This window comes from Cebus imitator, unplaced genomic scaffold, assembly GCF_001604975.1.
Source record: "Cebus imitator isolate Cc_AM_T3 unplaced genomic scaffold, Cebus_imitator-1.0 Scaffold155, whole genome shotgun sequence".
Taxonomy (NCBI): Eukaryota; Metazoa; Chordata; class Mammalia; order Primates; family Cebidae; genus Cebus; species Cebus imitator.
The window spans coordinates 2440092-2460479 of NW_016107470.1; the positions used below are offsets into that span (position 1 = coordinate 2440092).

General features: G+C 38.0%; 1 protein-coding gene across 3 annotated transcripts in view; it reads left to right on the forward strand.

Moving 5' to 3' along the window:
- MAMDC2 (MAM domain containing 2) overlaps nt 1-20388 on the forward strand; it is a 173315-nt gene that overhangs the window by 117008 nt on the left and 35919 nt on the right. The window contains exons 10-11 of one of the 3 annotated variants that reach the window (XR_001829512.2): nt 14708-14801; nt 16509-16657. Coding sequence is in view for 2 of the 3 variants with exons in the window: in XM_037743824.1 (XP_037599752.1) it covers nt 14708-14801; nt 16509-16665 (251 nt within the window). In the remaining variant the exon portion in view is untranslated. Of the gene's footprint in view, nt 1-14707; nt 14802-16508; nt 16666-20388 lie in introns of all 3 variants that reach the window. The other 2 variants (XM_017543444.2, XM_037743824.1) reach the window with 2 other exon arrangements.

Here is a 20388-nt window from a genome sequence, read left to right on the forward strand (position 1 = left end):
GTAGAACTTGGCAGACTGGATCTCTACTCCACACACATGAAGATTCACAAAGCACAGTAACATATTAGAAACTCTCGGTAAGATCTACCTTAAAGAATCCAGTTTAACCTTGTTAAAAGGTAGCAATTTTCTCAAAGCAGTTAACCTAGAACCCTTGTTTTATATAGCAACTGTCAGCATCATGGCACTCAATGTATTTAGTTGAAATTGTCTACTTACCTATCTCCTTAAATCGGATGTAAGCTTCTGGAGAATACGGCTCCATATTGTTTTGGTTGTTTTGTTTTTTTTATTCCTGATATCAATGAAATTTCTGGAACAAAGGGGGTTCACCTGTTAGTAACCCATAAATAGTTAAGACAGAGTACTGAACTATCAATGAATAGGTGTTGATGGTAAGGAAGAACAACATAATTCCATCAAAGAAAAAAGGAAGATTAAATGTTTCTGCCTTTAGAGAAGGTAAACCATAATCCCTTATAGCACAGCACCTGAGCAATTTGTCCTACAAGGAATTTTAGTGTGAATACTTAAAACCAGGAATGCCTGGCTAAAGTGGAAACTAGGACATTTATGGACATGTATATGCTGAGTTTGATTTGGAGCATTTTTTTTTTTTGAGACAAGGTCTCACTCTGTTGCCCAGGGTGGAATGCAGTGGCATCATCATGGTTCACTGCAGCCTCCACCTCCTGGGCTCAAGCAATCCTCCCATCTTAGTTTCCCAGATAGCTGGGGTGCACCTCCAGCTAAATTATTTTTCATTTTTTGTGGAGACAGGGTCTCGCTAAGTAACTCAGGCTGGTCTCAAACTCCTGGCTTCAAGCTGTCCTCCCACCTCAGCCTCCCAAAGTGCTGGGATTACAGGCATGAGCTACATGCTTGGCCTGTTTTGGAGCTTTTTATGATGATATTTACTAAAACCAAGAGCTGTGATTCTTCCCTTTGAAACAGCTTTCGATTCTTTAATTGTGCCTTTTCCTATTCCCAAGAACCTAAATCAAATTTTACCAGCCCCCATGCAATTCCCCTGATCCTTTCCCTGCCCCTCAACACAGCTTCTCCAGCCTCTATTCTGTGATCATAATCAATGATGCAGTTGCTTCCATGTCATACCCTCCCCACTTGCTCCACCTTGGTCCTCCTAATGCCTGGAATCCCAGGGCAGCTTTCATCTTTACCCCAGTCTTCTCAAAACAGCTGGAGAAAATAAGACTAATCTCCACTGTCCCTCCATTGTGCTAAGAAAGCCTTTCATGCATCTCTTCTCTCGTTGACTTTTCCTAATCCCTCATCCCACATTTTTAAATCTGTTTTCACTTGCAGATTTCCAACTTGACCCTCCCTGCCTCATTCTTAGGTTGTGATCTCATGGGTTCATCTCCCAAAAGGATGAAGGCATCCAACATAAGCTCCTTCAGTTTTGTTCCTCTCTGAATCTTCACCTGCCTCTCTTCATCTCCTGATCAATCTGACAAAGAAAGTATTATCCTTGCTCTTAGTCAAAACCAACCTGCCCATCTAGGCATTTATCTCACCTTCCTGCCTCCTCTGAGAACTTACTTCATAAATTATTCCCTCTCTTGTAAATCCTCAATCTCCGTTAGTCCTTTGCACACAGCCCATGTATGTTAGTCTCCTGTATTAGACACAAATGAACAGTAAACCTTCCTTTCATCTCAGTACCCTTTTAAGCTGCCAATGCCTCCCATTCCTTCAGCCTCCAAACTTCTCAAAAAACCTATCTTCAATTATTGTCTTCGTTCCAGTGTGGCTTCTCATTCCTCAAATCCTTGTCTTCTGCTCTCTGTCTTCCTCCTCCAGTGCTCCCTCAGGGTTTATCTACAGCAAACTATATCTCATTGATCTTGTTGCAGAAATAATTCTGCAACCCGAGAAAGTCCTATTCTTCTCTCAATGTCCACTTCAGATGCCTCTTCCTCTTTGAATTTTTTATAAGTCATTGACTTGGGTTTTACTCGTTGGAATGATATTTGTGTAATGAAGGAGATCTAGTCCAAGAATATAAAGAGTTGGCCTGACTCTACCATTAACTATGTAAATCAGAATGTCATGTCACCTTTCTATGAAACGAGGACATGTTTTAAAATGACCTCTCGGTCTCTTCTACCTCCTGTTATATTTTTTGGCATCCTAATAGCAGCAACTGTGTTTTAACATTATGCAGCACAGTTCTCATTGGTAACTTTCTCTAATTCTTCATTTCCTCTTATAAAAAAATCTTTCCCTTTTTAGGAAAAAAATAGTTGAAATGTAAGTCTTTGATTCAAATTTCCACTTTTAAAATCTTTTTAACTGTGCCCTTCAGAATGAAAATATGATTACTTATAAAATATTTAGGGTTATGTATTTTTAAAGGCAGCCCTAGAAGTTCACTCGAATAGAAAAGCAAGTCTAGAAAGTTGCTGTAGAGATTTATAAATAGTTGGCTGTTTAACAGCAAGACATCCTGCTATAAAGAGATCAAGGAAGCAGAAAACCAATGTGTAGACAAGATACATGAGAGGAGGTGAATTTCCTATCACATTTCATGATGTCTGAACATTGGAGGAGAACTGCTTCAGGATATTAATGTCCCAGCATTATTAAAGCAGAGCAGCTGAGAGAAAAGTAGAAATAGAAAGGTCATTAATTACTAACAAGATAATCAACACATTATAGACCAGATTAAGGTGACTTTGTATACAGAACAAGGAAAATTATACTCTCAAGTGGAATAAGTTTTCATGTCAAAGAACAGAGGAGCTAAGGATGGAAAAGGAACCTACCCTTGAGTTTTTCAAGCTAAACTCAGCATCGTTTATGAGTCCAAGAATTCTACATGGCTTTAAATATGAGTAAGGCCGGGCTGAGATACTCTTGTTTTCCTTCTGTTTCATTTCCTTTCAGGTATGTCTTGAGGGCTTCTGTGTTTCATGCCAACTTATGAGAAAATTACAAGAAGACTGATTAGCACAACTGGTAGTTGCTAACACAGTTTACAAGAACATAATGTTTATGTCAGTCAATTCTTTCATGACTTTCCTGAGTAATTAATTTCCTGGAACATTGTTGGATCAGCAATTTGTTCTCCCAGCAATGTGGAGACATCTGAAAAACAGACCAGACATTCTTTCCCTATAGTTTTACTAATAAACTCAATTAGGTAAACGTTTATTCCAAAGTTTGTTATGAACCTAAAAATACCACCTCCCTTCCCCGCTTTCAAATTTCTGTCTTGTGAATATTTCACAGCCTTACAATCATTGGATTTAAAAGGAATATTTCCCAAGTTCTGGGTGATGCCATATTATTTTTTGATGCTCACAATGAGATTCTCTGGGGATCTTCTGGCTTTCTGAGCTCATAGACAAAATAAGTATTTGCTGGCCTCTGGAGCTACAAGATCAACTCATACAATTAGAAATTGACAATTCACATATTAATAAATACTCTCTAATTTCACCAGAGGAAACATACCTTATTTCCTTTTGCATAGATATCCCTACCTTTCTCTTCTTCTCTTGTGTATCTTTCTCTGGATATTTTCTGCACTATCTGTTTGGTTCTTACCTCTAGTAGAAGTCTCTCTCCAGGGAGTTCACAAATCACTTCACTCCGGCATACCCCACCATACCACTGACAGTCCATGAGCTTTTACTTTTTGTTTAGTATCAGGTTACATGGGTATCTATACAATGCTCAAAGACAAATTACTATTTGTGGCTCTCCCTTTTCAGCTCAATCTTCAAGCCAACACATTTGGCTCTCTGTTTTAATAAACAAATCAGAAAGGCAAATGTAAATCCAGAGGGGGGAAAAAAGGTTTCAACATATGCAACAAACTCTTAATACATTTAAAATAAATATATGTCTAATAAATCAGTAAGAAAAAGATAAACTAAGCAATAGGAAAGTGGATAGAATATATACAGGCAAATCAGAAAAAAAGGAATACAACCAGAAAATAAATGCACAAATATATCCAACTTCATTATAATCAAAGAATTTTTTTTTAAGACAGAGTCTTACTCTGACACCCAGGCTAGAGTGCAGTGGTGTGATCATAGCTCATTGCAACTTTGACCTCCACAAGGTCAAGTGATCCTCCCACCTCAGCCTCTTGAGTAGCTGGGACTACAGGTGTGTACCATCATGTACAGCTGATTTTTGCATTTTTTGTAGAAATGGAATCTCACTGTTACCCAGCTGGTCTGAAACCCCTGGGCTCAAGAGATCCACCCATGTGTGGCCTCCCAAAGTGCTTTACAAGCATTAGCCACCACACCCAGCAAAAGAAATCTTAAAAGTAATGAAATAATACATTTGTCCATCAAAATATTTTAAAAATATAGTACCCTGGAATATGATGTTTATATTAATTGCAGTATTTATACTGTATACCATTTGTATTCAGTTTATTAATTAAAAAATCTTTCACTTTAGATGCATGTGTGTATATATACCCATTTATATATGTGTGTGTGCGTGTGTATATATATATTATATATTTATATTTGGGTTGAAAGTAAAAAGATTTATCTTTAAATATGTGTAATGCATACATATATATACATATCAGTGTTTTCTGGTCTAAGTGAAAGATTTATTTTTAAAATATATAATTATACATATATACACATATATATGTCTTCTGGTCTAAAGTAAAAGATTTATTTTTTAATTGATAATTGAATAAATACAAATGTACATATATGTATATACAGTCATGTATCACTTAATGACAGGGATACATTCCAAGAAATGTGTTTGTTAAGCAATTTTGTCCTTGTGAGGACATCATATTTATACAAACCTAGGTGGAATAGCCTACTACACACCTAGACTATATGGTATAGCCTATTGCTCCTGGGCTGTAAACCTGTACAGCATATTATTGTACTGATACTGTCAACAATTGCAACACAATGGTAACTATTTGTGTATCTAAACATATCTAAAGATAGAAAAGGTACAGTAAAAATATGGTAGTATAGTGTCATGGGACCACCATTGTACATGCAGTCTGTCATTGACTGAAACATCATTATGTAGTGTATGACTATATGTATATATTTAAACGTGTGTGCACAATACACACACACACACACACACACACACACATAACGTGACCCTGGAAAGGTGAGGACGCAAGGAAATAAGGATTATCACGTGGTCTTATATGAGGGTAAACTGGTACAATGTTTTAATAACAATTTCACAAATCAAAAAGCACTCAAACATGCATACTTTATGATGTAACAATTCTATATCCAGGGATTGATTAATGAAATAATCATGGTTATGCACAAAGATTTAGCTATCATCATTCATTCCGTTAATATTTGTAATACTGAGATGGTGAAAACTACCATATTGTCTGTTATTAGGGGTTAGTTAAATAAGTGTGGCATAAGTTAAAAGGGGGTTAGAGTTACGTGAGCTTTAAACTGCAGCTCTGCTTCACTTCACAGATATACACTTTGGCTTGGAAATCCATGAAAATTAGACTAATTGTCTCTATGTCTCAGAAGTGAGAGGGACAAAGTCAGTATCCTGTCTGAGTATTAGCAGAGAATTGCTAAAAGTGCCTGCTGTCTTCTTCAGACCCAGGAGAAGTTCATCTAGAGCAGAGTGAGCCCTTGTGAGGCAAGAGGAAGACCTAGATTCTTCCTTTTTTGCTGTTTGTGGATTGCATTCTATGTATCTATCTTCTGGCAGGACTGACCTTTTTGTATCTCCATCCAAGTGAGCCACAGCAGTGACTTCAATTGTAATGCCTATTCTTAGACATGACAATTAAATTGGTCTTTACATTTTATTACATTACATTGGTCAGAAAAGCGCTCCACCAGGAATGCCCTATAGTGGGAGGTGGGCCAGAGAGAAACCACACTATGTTTACCCCAGCATTGATTTTTTTTATATATACAAAATCATGGGCACCCTGGAGGCCTGTTAAAAATCACCAGACTGGCTGGGCATGGTGACTCATACTTGTAATCCCAGAAGTTTGGGAGAGTGAGGCAGGCAGATCACTTGAGACCAGGAGTTCAAGACCAGCCTGGCCAACATGATTAAACCCTGTCTCTACAAAAAGTAAAAAATTAGCTAGGCATGGTGGCACATGCCTGTAATCCCAGTTACTCAGGAGGCTGAGACACGAGAATTCTTTGAACCCAAGTGGCAGAGATTGCAGTGAGTCAAGATTGTGCCACTGTACTCTAGCCCAGGTAACAGAGCGAGACCCTGTCTCAAAAAAAAAAAAAAAAATATGTAGTCACCAGACAGTCACCTGCCCTCTTCTTGAGGAGGATATGTAAAAATCAGGAAGGTGTTTGCACCTAGTTTCCTTCAGTGATATTGAAAGCTTTATGGGATAATTAAATATAAAAATGTCTTCATTATTAGGGTATGGAATTAGACACTTAGACACTAAACATTAAAAATGATGTCATCTTAGCTTTGTTCAGTGTTCATTTTTTCAGAGGCTTTTCTCATTTATTTTCCATTTGCATCTTCAACATTAATTGTGTAGGATTAGCCTTCTCTGTCCCACCATGAAAAGAACAAGAACTTTGTAATCAGACAGACTTTACTCTCAAAACAAGGGGGAAAGTGAAAATGGGTGCAAATGAAGATGAGGGTGTAGATGTAGATGTCGGAGAAGTTGTGAGTGTTCCTTTTGGGAGGCCTACATTTTCAGTGCAGAGCAGGGCAGTGATGCCTTCGGCTAAGAGGGAGAAGGATGTGGCTGAAGTCAGGGAAGAGCTGTTGCGGAGAAGAGGAGAGGCTATGGCTGATTCGACATTAGCCAGTTCTGAAAATCAGCCACAATCTATGCAAGAGTCAGGCTCCTGGGCTGAGTTACCAAAATACTCTATAAACAAACATAAGGTAAAATGACATGAAGCTGGTTGTAAACAGAAGTCAAAGAAATGTTTGGTCCCATGCTATTAATTGGGGAGTTGTGTCATGTCTCTCAAATCATATTTTAAGATACCTGAAGCAAAATAGGGAAAATGAGGAGGCTGTATAATGAAGTATGTTCTATCGGGGATCAGGAAGGAGTACCATGTTTCATACCTGAGTCTGCAGCTGGCTGCTGTGTGCGCTGCTATCACGGGCTCTCTTGACCTGTTCTACATTCTTAAAAATGGCTGATTCTGTGGTCCCTTCTGGAACCTCCCCTGCACTTACAGGGGCCCAAAGATGAGAAAATAAAACAGCTTTCTGAAATCTGTGAGTTGAGAGATTTGGATGTTTACCACCCAAATAGCAATGAAAAAGTTCACCTGCAGGCCTGTGTTCTATCACAGTGCGGTCCTAGTCCAGACCTGAAGGCTTCTGGAAGCAGAAAAACTTTCACACTGGGAAAAGCTGGAAGCCACTCAATCTCTGTCACTTGTGAAAGCCAAAAGTTGAATTAAATCAGATGGGTCTTTTAAACAAGAAAAAACTAACCAGATGGGTTCTTTAAGAAAAAAAGTTTTGGTCAGCTAAAAACTTATTTAAAAACACATGGTCATTCTGCCTTTTGTGGGAGATGAAGAACAAATATAGTCACTGCAGGGAGGCATGCTTTTGCAATTTAGCAACTATTTCTCAAAACAGTGCTAGGTTCTAAGAATGTTAAATTTCACATTTATTTTTCTAGATAAAGCTTCACTTAGCCTGTGTTTAGGGATTTGTAATAATTTCATCCATTTTGCCAAGTATCTCAATATTGAAATTTTTAAAAAATTCTGTTACAACTTATTGTCAAACAGTTAAATGAGTGCAATTACATCATATAGTATATCTTACAGTTGTGTCAATAGCATCTTAATGAAGGGCTGTGGAATTTCACTGACTGGATTATAGTAATTTTGTGAATAATTATGCCACCAACTCTGTGGTCGTCATAACCAAATTCATCTGTGCAAATGATTTCAAAAGATTTTAACCTCATCAGAAGAAAAGTTAAATTTAACTCAAAATTAAACCGTCTGGGAAATTGTTGCGGTCCACCACTTGTAACAAGAACTTAACTAGGTTCATTTTGTGACCATGGGTAAGTTGTGATATTGTTGGCACAGGAATGAAATGTTTCTATCCAAATATAGAAGGCAATTTCTGCAAGCTATCATTCACATGCTAATTATAGGATTTAATGGGGCCATTCAATCGGTAAAGTAGATGGTGGATTAACCCTGACCTGCCATGTCTATCAAGGAGGCCATGGAATCTACTCTAAAAGGCAGTGAAAAAACAGTTAATACAGCCAGTATTTAGTTCTTTAACACAAACAATCCCTTTGAACTGCAAAACAAAGATTTGATTTGATTTGATTTCACAGCACCCTACAAAACTTACTTCCTTCTTCTCTTGGCAAAATTCTATTCATTATATTTGGCAGTTCTTAAACAATGACATCTCATAAAGAGAAAAGCAATAAACTTAATTCTTTTAAAACCTATCTTGATTTAGTTTGAGAACATGAATTCTTGACATATCTGATTCTTTACTTTTTATTTCCTGGGTACTTTAGTTTTTTTTAAGATCAGGATCTCATTCTGTCACCCAGGCTGGAGTGCAGTGGTGTAATCACAGCTCACGGCAGCCTCTGCCTCCCAGGCCCAGGTGATCCTGCCACCTCAGCCTCCTGTGTAACTGGGACTACAGGTGTGCACCACCATGCCCAACTAGTTTTTTGTATTTTTAGTAGAGAGGGGTTTTCGCCATGTTGCACAGCCTTGTCTCAAACTCCTGGCCTCCAGCAGTCTGCCTGCATTGGCCTCCCAAAGTGTTGGGATTACAGGCAAAAGCCATGGCATTTGGACTCATGGGTACTTTAACCAGGAACTTTAATGGAGTTTGACAGGCCTGGGGCAGTCTGGCCCCTATGACTAACACAGCCTTGTAGCTGGGTTTCCACACAGACCCTCTCCTAATCAACCAGCCCTTCAAAAAAAAACAACTTTAGAAGAGACTTAAAATGATGTACTATGAGGAGCATTTGCTCAGTGACCAGGTTCTGCTACCTGTCGTCATGTTGTTTCTAGAGAGCAGATCATTGTTTTGTTAAAGAGAAAACGATGAAAATAAAGAGGAGATTCTCCTGCCCTTTAATAATTACAGTTTTCTAAAGCAGGAAATTGGAACAGTAAGTCCTTGATAATCCAGGGGATGATTATTCAGTTTGGGTATTAGTCTATCTGCCTTGTGTTTCTGCTTCTTTACCTTTTGTTTCCAGGGCTTGAGGATATTTCTTGGTTTTCGGTTTTGTTTTGGGTCTTGATCTGTCACCCAGGCTGGAGTGCAGTGGCACCATCTCAGCTCTCTGCAACCTCTGCCTCCTGGATTCAAGCGATTCTCCTGCCTCAGCCTCCTGAGTATCTGGGACTACAGGTGTGCACCGCCATGCCCGGCTAATATTTGTATTTATTTAGAGACAAGATTTTGCTGTCTTGGCCAGGCTGGTTTCCAACTCCTGATCTCCAATGATACACCTGCCTTGGCCTTCCGAAGTGCTGGAATTACAGGCATGAGCCACTGCCCCTAGCCTGTATTTCATTGCTTATTAGAACAACCACCTGGTGATGTGTAGAGGAAAACTAACTCTAGTCCATTTTTAGAACAGTCTCGTTCTGAGTAGAAAGAATAAATAGATTGAAATCAACAAGTGAATCTAAAACTCAGGTAACAGATCTGGGCACAATGACTTATTCCGTAATCCCAGTACTTTGGGAGGCCGAGGCAGGCCGATTGCTTGAGCCCAGGAGTTTGAGACCAGCCTGGGCAGCAGAGTAAAACCCTGCCTCTACAAAAAATATAAAAATTAGCCAGGTGTGGTGGTGCATGCCTGTAGTCCCAGTTATTTGAGAGGCCGAAGGAGGAGAATCACTTGAGCCCACGAGGTAGAGATTGCAGTGACCCAAGATCACATCACTACACTCCAGCCTGAGCACAGAGCAAGATTCTGTCTCAAAAAAAAAAAAAAAACAAAAACAAAAAAGAGGGAGAGAGAGAGAAGTCCAGATCTGAAAGTGCCTAGGACAAGGACTGCACATAACAGGAATTTCATAAGTGGGGTTTTATAACCCACACAACAGTTTTCTACTATTCTTGACCAGTGGTTTTCAGCTAGGGAGATTTCCCCCTGATGGACATTTGGCAGTGTCTGAGGAGTTTTTGATTGTCGTGACTTGGCAGTGATGCTGGCATCTAATGAATAGAGGTTAGAGTTGCTACGAAACATCCTACAATCCACAAGGCAGTCCTCCTAACAAAGAATTATCTGGCCCAAAACATCAGTAGTGCCAAGGTAAGAATACCCTGTTATGGATATTAAAAAGCATGTATACTATCTATTTTTAGTACAGTAGAGAGTAAGTTAAGTAATATTGTTGATCTTTCCTTGACTGTATTTAGCATTATTTCTTTGCAAATATGTTTTTACAGCTCTCCATTTACTGCCTGTTTGTGTTTCCAGTTAGTCTAGACAGATTTCCTCAGCTATGAATATTCTCCATCTAGACAAACATTTTAAAGTTTTATCCATACGTAAGGACTGGGATCTTTACTAGATGGAGGCATTGATTTACATAAACTTAATTTGTCCCTTACTTTGAAGAGATTTTCATAAAATCAAGAATACCTTTCTAAGGGATATTACTTTACTTGGACCATAAGCTTCTCCCCTGCTCCTTTTTTTTAATTAATTATTTTTTAGAGACAGGGTCTCACTCTGTCATCTAGCCTGGAGTATAGTGGCATGATCATGGCTTCCTGTAGCTTTCTACTCCTGGATTCAAGAGAGTTTCCAGTCTCAGCCTTTCAAGTAGCTGGACTACAAATGCATACAGCTAATTTTTAAAATTCTTGTGTGGATATGGACCCTCTCTGTGCTGCCCAGTTTGATCTTGAACTCCTGGCCTCAGGTGATCCTGTGTCTCAGTCTCACAAAGTGCTGGGATTATAGGCATGCTGGCTCATTCCTATATTTAATATCCAATATAATATTTCATATTTAAGAGGGTGTGGTACCCTCTTAAATGGATATTAATACATATTTAAGCTGATTTTTTCCAGTCTTAGAGATATTACACTTTCTTCGAAATACTGCCTAAAATGAAATAAACACTGTTGTTAAAACAGATCTATAAATAAACAAGAGGTTAATCCTATCAAGAATTTAAACTATAACTGATTCCCTTCATGTCATGTTCTTAACTGGACCCAGAGGGTGTGTCCTTAAGAACAGGACAACATGTTTGACTTATTCTTTGTCCTGTCTCAACCAGGCCCACTCATCCGCTTGCCCAGTCACCAACTACTCTAACCTCTCCACTTCATGTAGCATACAAAATGTAAAATGGAGGCTCCAAAATAGGCGTTGACATGATCAGCATTAGTAATCACCAGGCAGAAAATCCAGGGTGTTAGAGCAAACAGGCTTATCTGGTTGTGTTTCTTTTATGTGTTGGAATGCTAACAGATAACTGCCAGGCAAATCTGAGCTTGAGGCCATTATTGAACCTAGTCAGTAGCTGACTAACCTTGGGGATCTTTTATCAGAACAAGTGGTCTGACTAGTGTTCTAAGTATGGAAAAAGTGCTGAGGTAGAACAACCTAGATGCTTGCTATTGTCCAAAACATCTTTAACATTTCTTTCAACCCACTGTGGCAGTCCACAAAGTGTTCGGAACATCCAGAAGGAGCCAGGGAAGCCTATCCAATAGAACTTTCTATAATGAGGAAATGCTGCATATCTGTGTCCAGTTCAGTTAACCATGAGCTGCATGTGGCTATTGAGCATTTTCGAATGTGGCTTGTGTGACTGAATACATGAATTTTTAATTTAATTTAATTGTAATAGACTCATATACCTAGTGGCTATCAAAATAGACAAGACCATCTAGTAAATAATAATGACTGATTATTCCACATCTTAATTGTAAATATCGTGATTCCTTTTTCTTTTTATCCAAAATATAGAGGCCAGGCCCTCGGCTAACGCCTGTAATTCCAGCACTTTGGGAGGCCAAGGCAGGCGGATCACCTGAGGTCAGGTGTTTGAGACCAGCCTGGTCAACATGGCAAAACCCCATCTCTACTGAAAATACAAAAATTAGCCTGGAATGGTGGCATGCACCTGTAATCCCAGCTACTTGGGAGGATGAGACAGGAGAATTGCTTGAACTCAGGAGGCGGAGGCTGCAGTGAGCCCAGATTGTACCATTGTACTCCAGTCTGGGTGACAAGAACAAATCTCCATCTCAAAATAATATAAATATATATGAATATATATATATATATATATATATACACACACACACATATGCATACACACACACACATATACATATAGAAAGTAGGGGGAAATTCTGTTTAATGCCTATAATTTTATGAGTCTAACATAATTGTTTTAATTTGGTAAATTTTCCAGGCTTTTTCTATGTATTTTTAGATGAACTAGGTATTATTTTGTCTTATTTTATTTACTTTAGTTTTTTCACTTAACATTATGAGAGGAATATATTTCCATAGTGCTAAATAATATGCCCAAGTTATCAGATCTGACAATGGCCAATTTCTTAGATAATTGTGCCATGGTTCATTTATTTCCTCTATTTTTGGAATTTTGAGTGTTTGCTTGCTTGCTTGTATGATTTTATGGTCACTATAAAATAATGCTATAGTAAACATAAGAAAGCATGTTAATATTTCTCCTCTTTAGAATCCATTACCATGCCAAATGTTTGAGTTTTATGCAGTTAACAATTTAGATGGTCAGCCATTTTACTACCACATATTCATTTTGAAAAAATACTTTTTTTATTATACTTGTGAAAAATATACTTTAAAGCCACCCCCACCCCAAAAAATAAAGCCCACACTTTTCTCTCTGCAGCACAATTAATTCAATAAATTATGAGATGGATTAATATTCCTTCCCATCTAACTGTAAAAATTGCTGCTAAAATATAACTGCAGTCAGGGCTGATGACACAGACCTTTGCTTTACAGACAGGGAATAAGTTCCCAGTGGTAAACTCTGTAAGTAAAATATTTTACATGTTCAGAGCATCTCTAGCATCTAGAAACATGAGGCAATTAACAGAAGTAAACCAGAAAAAAATAAACACAAAAAACAATCCACCCTGTTTTATTTTATTCTTTGTATATATACGTAGTTATACATTGTGACAAGTCTAAACTATCCTTTTATAATTGAAAGCAATATAAATACAGTGCAAGTAAACCATCACACATGTTACAGTTAGTAATATCCAGAAGATCTTGGCTTAAGACATTTTATATTTTGCATACTAGTAAGCTGTCACATGATCTTTACATTTCTTTTTAAATAAATTCTATATTCTAACAAATCTGATCATCAAAAAACAAAAGAACCCTACTGATAATAAATTTAAGATATAACATTTTAAACTAGAACCTAAAAAAAAAAAATCAAGTGTTCTTATTATTCAAAGTTGGGTTTTAGCTTCTGTTATATCATCCTTTGTCTGTGTGAATTAGATTTGTAACTGAGGGATTGAACGAACATGGACTAAATGAGCTTGTGCTACTTAAACATTGTGATATATGCAAAGCAGCTTTGTAAACTGCAAGTACAGTGAAAATCTAATACAAATGTTTTTAAAAGGTCTCTTAGCTAATCTTATATATGAAAAGCAAACTTTAAAATATGCCTAATGGAAAGAAATCCAAGACTTCTCTCTTTCTCTGGCACAGTAGATTTAATAATTTATGGTATGGATTTGTTTTTCCTTCACACACAACAATAAAAATGTTAGGACTGATAAAATAACTGCATTTAGGGCTTTTATTAGTGACACCAACTGGGAACATAGATCTTTGTCTTTAGAAATGGAACATAAGCCTCCAGATGGCAAATCATCAGGACTTTGTTCACAATGTAAGTAAAGCATACTGCCAGAAAGTCATTTCTAAAAAATCAATAGTGTTTGTACTGGAAATGTTTGAAAAATGCTCAGAAAACCATCAAGTCTTACCTACTTTGTGGATTATCTGGGGAAAATGTTTAAAACCGTCGACAGACTTTTCTCTGTCACACAGTTGACTTCTTGCTTTCCTCATTGTTCCTGTCAATTCTTTATGAAATGCCACTGATTTCAGCATTAATATGCACAGTATATCATTATGAGGTTGATTTTGCTAAAAAAAAAAAAAAAAAAAAAACAGTATAAGTAATTCTAGGACAGATGCAGTGGTTCATGCCTATAATCCCAGTGCGTTGGGAGGTCAAGGCGGGTAGATCACCTGAGGTCAGGAGTTTGAGACTAGCCTGGCCAACATGGTAAAACCCCATATATACTAAAAATACAAAAATTAGCCAGGTGTAGTGATGTAATCCCAGCTACTCAGGAAGCTGAGGCAGGAAAATTGCTTGAACCAGGTAGGCAGAGGTTGCAGTGAGCCAAGATCACACCACTGCAATCCAGCCTAGGTGACAGAGCGAGACTCCGTCTCAAAATTTAATAATAATAAAAGTAATTCTAGGGTCTTATGCAGATGATAACCATTCTTCTTGCCACTGTGTTCTGTTGTTCATACGGACGAAAAAGAGCTGCTTGTAATTTGCCTATGCCCGCCTGCTGTGCTAAGTGAATCCCAGGCTGTTAAGCGTTTCCAGTTTTCAGTAAACAGAATTTATAGCTTTATTTTTATGAATTGCAGGTGGTTTTCATGAGCCTATGCAAAAGCTTCTGGGACTGTGGGCTTGTAGCCCTGGATGATATTACAGTACAGCTGGGAAGCTGCTCGTCTTCAGGTAAGAAGGCAATCATTTCAGCTGTCTCTCTGGCCTAAAGATACGTTTCCTGTATCTCTAAGAACCACACACATTTCATCTGTGCTAGTCCATCCTTTGCGTTTCTTGACTGTCTCCTGCAGAGCTGTGTCGCAGGCTTTGAAATTTAGAGATGATGATTGCAATGTAATACGTGTCTTTGTACATGTGACTTAACCCCTTTGTCCTCGTTTGGAAGGGAGATAATGATATCTACCTGAATATTGGGGATAATACATACACATTTTCCTGGCATAAGACCTGGTACAAAACAGTGCTTTAAAAACACTGTAACGCCTGTATCTTCTACTACAATTATTGCTATTATCATTGTTTTTGTTATCTTACGTGAATGCAGATTTTCAAGCAATATTGATGAAATTCTTGTTTCACAGGTACTTGCTAAACATATAATTTAAAAATTTTAATAAAATAAAGATTTTCTAAGTGAGTTAAATGACAGTGGAACAATAGACCAAGCAATGACGATAGTAGCGAAATAAAGTCATGGTAGCTAGCTGTGTGTTGGACATTATGTCTAATGAGAAAATAGCACATAACTCAATCCAGATCATTGGTCTGTATCTGCTAATTACTGTTGCATCCTACATCATAGGACATCCATTTCTTTGACACACAGGCAAATCTTGGTGTCAGTCTGGTACTGGAGAATTATCTCCGTGTTTATTTAATTAAAAGATAATTTGTTCTTAGTCCCTTGATTTGCCAGGCACTGCAAGGACAACCCAGATAAAAATCATTCCACTCAAGGCATAGAAGAAAGAATGAGCCTTCATTAACGAGTACTGTATGTAAAATAAAATGAAGTGAAACAGTGATCACACAAGAGACATATGAAACAAACTATTTATTAGAAATATTTGCTAAGAATCTGGATGTAGTGAGGTATAACCAAGTTTAGTCAAAGGAGAAGTCCCCAATAAATTGGGAAGAGGCACCATTCTAATAGTGATTATAAATGTCATTGAAGACAGCATTCAAAGACATAAACATTGGATTTGGGAAAAGAAAAATAAAGCTCTGGGTGGCAAAATAAGTTCTAAAATTTAATTATTGAGAACTTTATATTCAAAATTATCACTTTACATATACCACCTCATTTAATCCTCACAGACCCACGAAATAACTACCATCAACTTTCCCACGTTACAGATAAGAACTGTAAGGCACAGAGAAATGAAGTCATTTGTTCCATGCAGCTATGCCTCCAGAAGTCCATTTAGTGCTCTCACATTCTCCTCCACCTCCAAAGCAACTGTGGAGTTGTTATGAGGATACCCTTTACTCATCTAGGATTTCTGAAGAAAGTGCCTGAATTATGTAATTTTATTATTTTCCATATTTTCATAAAGGCAATATACGTCTAAATTCTGGAGTGGTAGAAAAAGAAATTCACACAAATTCACAAGTCAGAGAAAGTTTTTTCTCAAAGTATCCCAGTATTTTAGATCTATATCTCTGATTATTCTCTGTGTCTGTGGCAGGACCCACAGTGGGGTGCAGCCTCCAGCTGGAAGCAATGGTTTTGTGTAGGTGGGCCACCAGTGGGGGTTGCCTCTCCATCACATGCCATATGGCCAGACAACATTCATACATGCAGAGTGGGCTGCTAGCAACAGAGTCATTGAAAGTGTCACAGCAATTGCAACACCTGCTATTTCCTTGCAGAGAAACTTCCGCCTCCACCTGGAGAGTGTACTTTCGAGCAAGATGAATGTGCATTTACTCAAGAGAAAAGAAACCGGAGCAGCTGGCACAGGAGGAGAGGAGAAACTCCCACTTCCTACACAGGACCAAAGGGAGATCACACTACTGGGGTAGGTGAGTTATGCCACGTGGTACAGTTTCCTAAGGAAAGCTTCTAAAATAGCATTCTATGAATCATTCACTGCATTTTGAAATGTGCAAAATTATGTCTTGTGTCTAGAATGAAATGTACTTGTGATTCTACACACACAGGATGATTCAATATGTGCACTGAATGTCATCCTTTCTGTTTATTACATTGCTTATTTTCGTTGCTGCAACAAGGATCTAACAGGGCTTACTAAGATATGCACACAGAAATTTAATTAGAAGTAAGTTAAAAGGTCAAAGAAAGGGACAAATTAGGGGGGAAAAGTGGTAATCTAAACTGGAGCCAGGGCCGAGGCCTAATATACAAAATGTATGAGGAGACAAAGAGGCATGCAGATTTGACTTTAAGCTTTTATTAGCTAAAACTCATCTGTCAAACATGATTCACAGCATCAAAAAACAGAATGAACAGTCCACTTGGGTGGGGTGTAGGCAATGATGGGGTGCATTTTCTGTAGAAAATATACAAACAAGCAATAAAACACAGTAAAAATTGATCTACTTCATATTACCAATATGTGTCAGCAATTGTAAACATTGTCAGTGACAAAATGCGTTCCATAGGCCATGCGTCGTGGCTCACTCCTATAATCCCAGAACTTTGGAAGGCCGAGGTGAGTGGTTTACTTGAGCCTAGGAGTTCAAGACCAGCCTAGACAACATAGTGAGACCCCATCTGGACAAAATTTTTTTTTAATTTTAGCCGATTGTGGTGGTGTGCACCTGTGGTCACAGCTACTCAGAAGGCTGAGGCAGGAGAATTGCTTGAGCACGGGAAGTCAAGGCTCCAGTGAGCCATGTTCATGCCATTGCACTCCAGCTTGGGCAACAGAGCAAGTCTCTGTCTCAAAGCAAAGCAAAACAAAAAATACATTCCGTAGAATGGATCTTTCTCACTGATACCCCTGTTTCATTTGGTATACCTACTGAATAAAAGCAGAGCACCTGGTCCAGAGAAGGAGAACTACCCCTTATACTAAGCTCATAGAAATATTTCCTCAGGAATCCTTCTAGAGAAACCATTATGACATTAAATATAAGAGTAATTTGCATTGTGCTGTTTCTTATGGTCTAACTCGGAGTGTCCAATCTTTTGACTTCCCTGGGCCACATTGGAACAAGAAGAATTGTCTTGGGCCACACATAAAATACACTAACACTAACAATAGCTGATGAGCTAAAAATAAATGAATAAATAAAAATTAAATGCAAAAAAAATTTCATAATGTTTTAAGAAAGTTTACAGATTTGTATTAAGCAATATTCAAAGCTGTCCTGGGCCACATGCAGCCTGCAGGCTGCAGTTTGGACGAGCTTGGCCTAACTCAAGTAAACCTGTTTGTTTAATTGGATAAACAATGTAGAATGTAATCATAAGCAGCTTTATTTTTTCTATCACTCTTCAAACATACTTTAAAGATCTTCTTTTCCCCATGCCTTAGCAAATCCCTTAAATTCTCAGTCCTGTTGCGATATTAGAAAAATTACACATTCAGGTATGTCAAAAGTCCAGTTCAAATCAAAACTTCCATTTCTCATTCAATTGAATCTTCTCCCTTTCCCTCAACTTGGGCCTGACTCATAGTTGGGAAGGATAGAGGAGGAAACCATCTATTCTTTCATTTTCTTTGTTTCACCTCTTCTCCTGCCCCTCATCTTCATGATTTTTTAATCAGGGAAGGTGGAGGAGGAAGAAAAGAAAGGAACTTTTAAAATATTTTTTGCTGTTTAAAATTATTTCTTAGCTGTTGCATGTCCTTGGTTATGACAGATGTCTAAATATCGGCTCTTTCAGAAGCCTCTGCATCTTACATTCTGGCAATGTACTCACTGGCTAACCCTCTGAGACCACCCCCTTCCTTTAGTACTTGCACTACAGATTACAATCCACGTAGATTTTCTGTTTGATTTCCTCCTGGAAGTTTTCACTTGGGTTCTTTCAAGAACAGTTATTTTCAGCCACCTTGCTAGTGAGTGTCCATTTGGCCTCAGTAGTGATGCACTCCTGCCTGACTAAGAAAATATGCAGCATGGTCCTACTGCTGACCTCATTTTTCTTGCTGCTTCAGCAGATTCTGGGACAATGTTGCTTCGGTAAAGGATGCTGTTGAAGAGATTTAGCTTTGGCCCAAAGCCAGACCAGGTACTAAATTTCAGCATTAAGTGAAGGTTGCTAAGGTGGCTCTAAAAATGTGTGGAACTATCTCTGGAAAGATATCAGGATGTTAAAAATATAACTAGAAAGGCCTATATGTATTAGAACTATTCTGAAAGCTTGTAACAGAAAATACAACTCAAACTGACTTAAGTGAAAAGGAAATCTTTTTTTGGACTTTGTTACAGAAAGAGACTAGTGTGGGCTTAGCTTCAGGCACAGCTTGATGCAGGGGTTAAAACTGTGTCCTCGGGAGCCAGCTTCTTTCTCTCTCTCTCTCTCTCTCTCTCTCTCTCTCTCACTGGTTTTTCTGGGTTGGCTCCAATCTAGACGTGATCTCCTGTCATGGCAACACAGTGGCTGTAGCAACTGCAGTCTCATAGCCTTTCAACATTGAATTTAGTAGAAATTGAAAACTCAACAAAAATAGGCACGCTGAGTCTTCTCATTGGCTCTGATTGGAAATGTCTTCAGGGCATGGTACCATAAAGGCCATTTTTGATTCCCCACAAAATTTCATATTCTGCCTTATACACGATATGTGCTCAAAAATGCCTGTGGAATGACTAAATGCACAAATGAATAAATGAATCTACAAGCCTTCATTGACACATTTAATGATAACTATTTATTTAGTGAAACCCTAGAAAATGGGATGAAAGAAAGGTATCTTTTTATTCCAAGAGAATTGAAGTCAAGAATTATCAGTTTTAGCTAGAGTCTATTGTAATCTAGATGTTGTTTGTATGTGTTTTTTTCCTGAGAGAAGGTTTTGATAGTTTTTCTTCCTTTTGTTGGGGACAGCAGTAACAGATCTAAGAAGAGGTACAACCAAAGAGAACTATGTTGTGGTAGACTACTATAGGGAATTCTATGGGTAAAGAACACTGTGGAATGCCTTAGATGTGGAAGTGAAGATGTAGAATAATAGTGAGCACTGAAGGGAAGGAGTCCCTGAAAAGGGTAAGGAGAGGCACTAGGCCAGGTCATAACAGACCCTGAACTTAGGGCATCAGGACAACCTATGGTTTCCAATTCACTAGGTATGAGACCTGAGAAAGTGACTTAAAACCTCTATCTCAGTTTTATCATATAGAAAATAGAACAATTATAACTACTTACCTTTTTACCTAACTTCATAGGGTAGTTGAATTTAAAAACTGTGAGCTTTAGGATTAGACTGCCTGGGTTCAAATCTCAGTTATACATTTAACCTCTCTAAACCTATTTTCTTTATATTTGTATTAAGAATAATTAATAGCTACTTCACAGACTGTGTTGAGATTTAAATGAAACAAGATATAAAACATACTTAGAATAAGAACTGGCATATGACAATTAATTCTTGCTCCATTATTCATTTATTCTTTCATTCAGCAAATATCTATTGAGTGTCTACTGTGTGCCAGGTACTATTTTAGGCACGTGTGAAACACAGATGAGCATTTACCCTCATGGAACTTCTAGTAGAGGAGACAGACAAGAAATACTAAGCTTAATCATAATTATGCAGTATTTTAAAAGATGATCATTGTT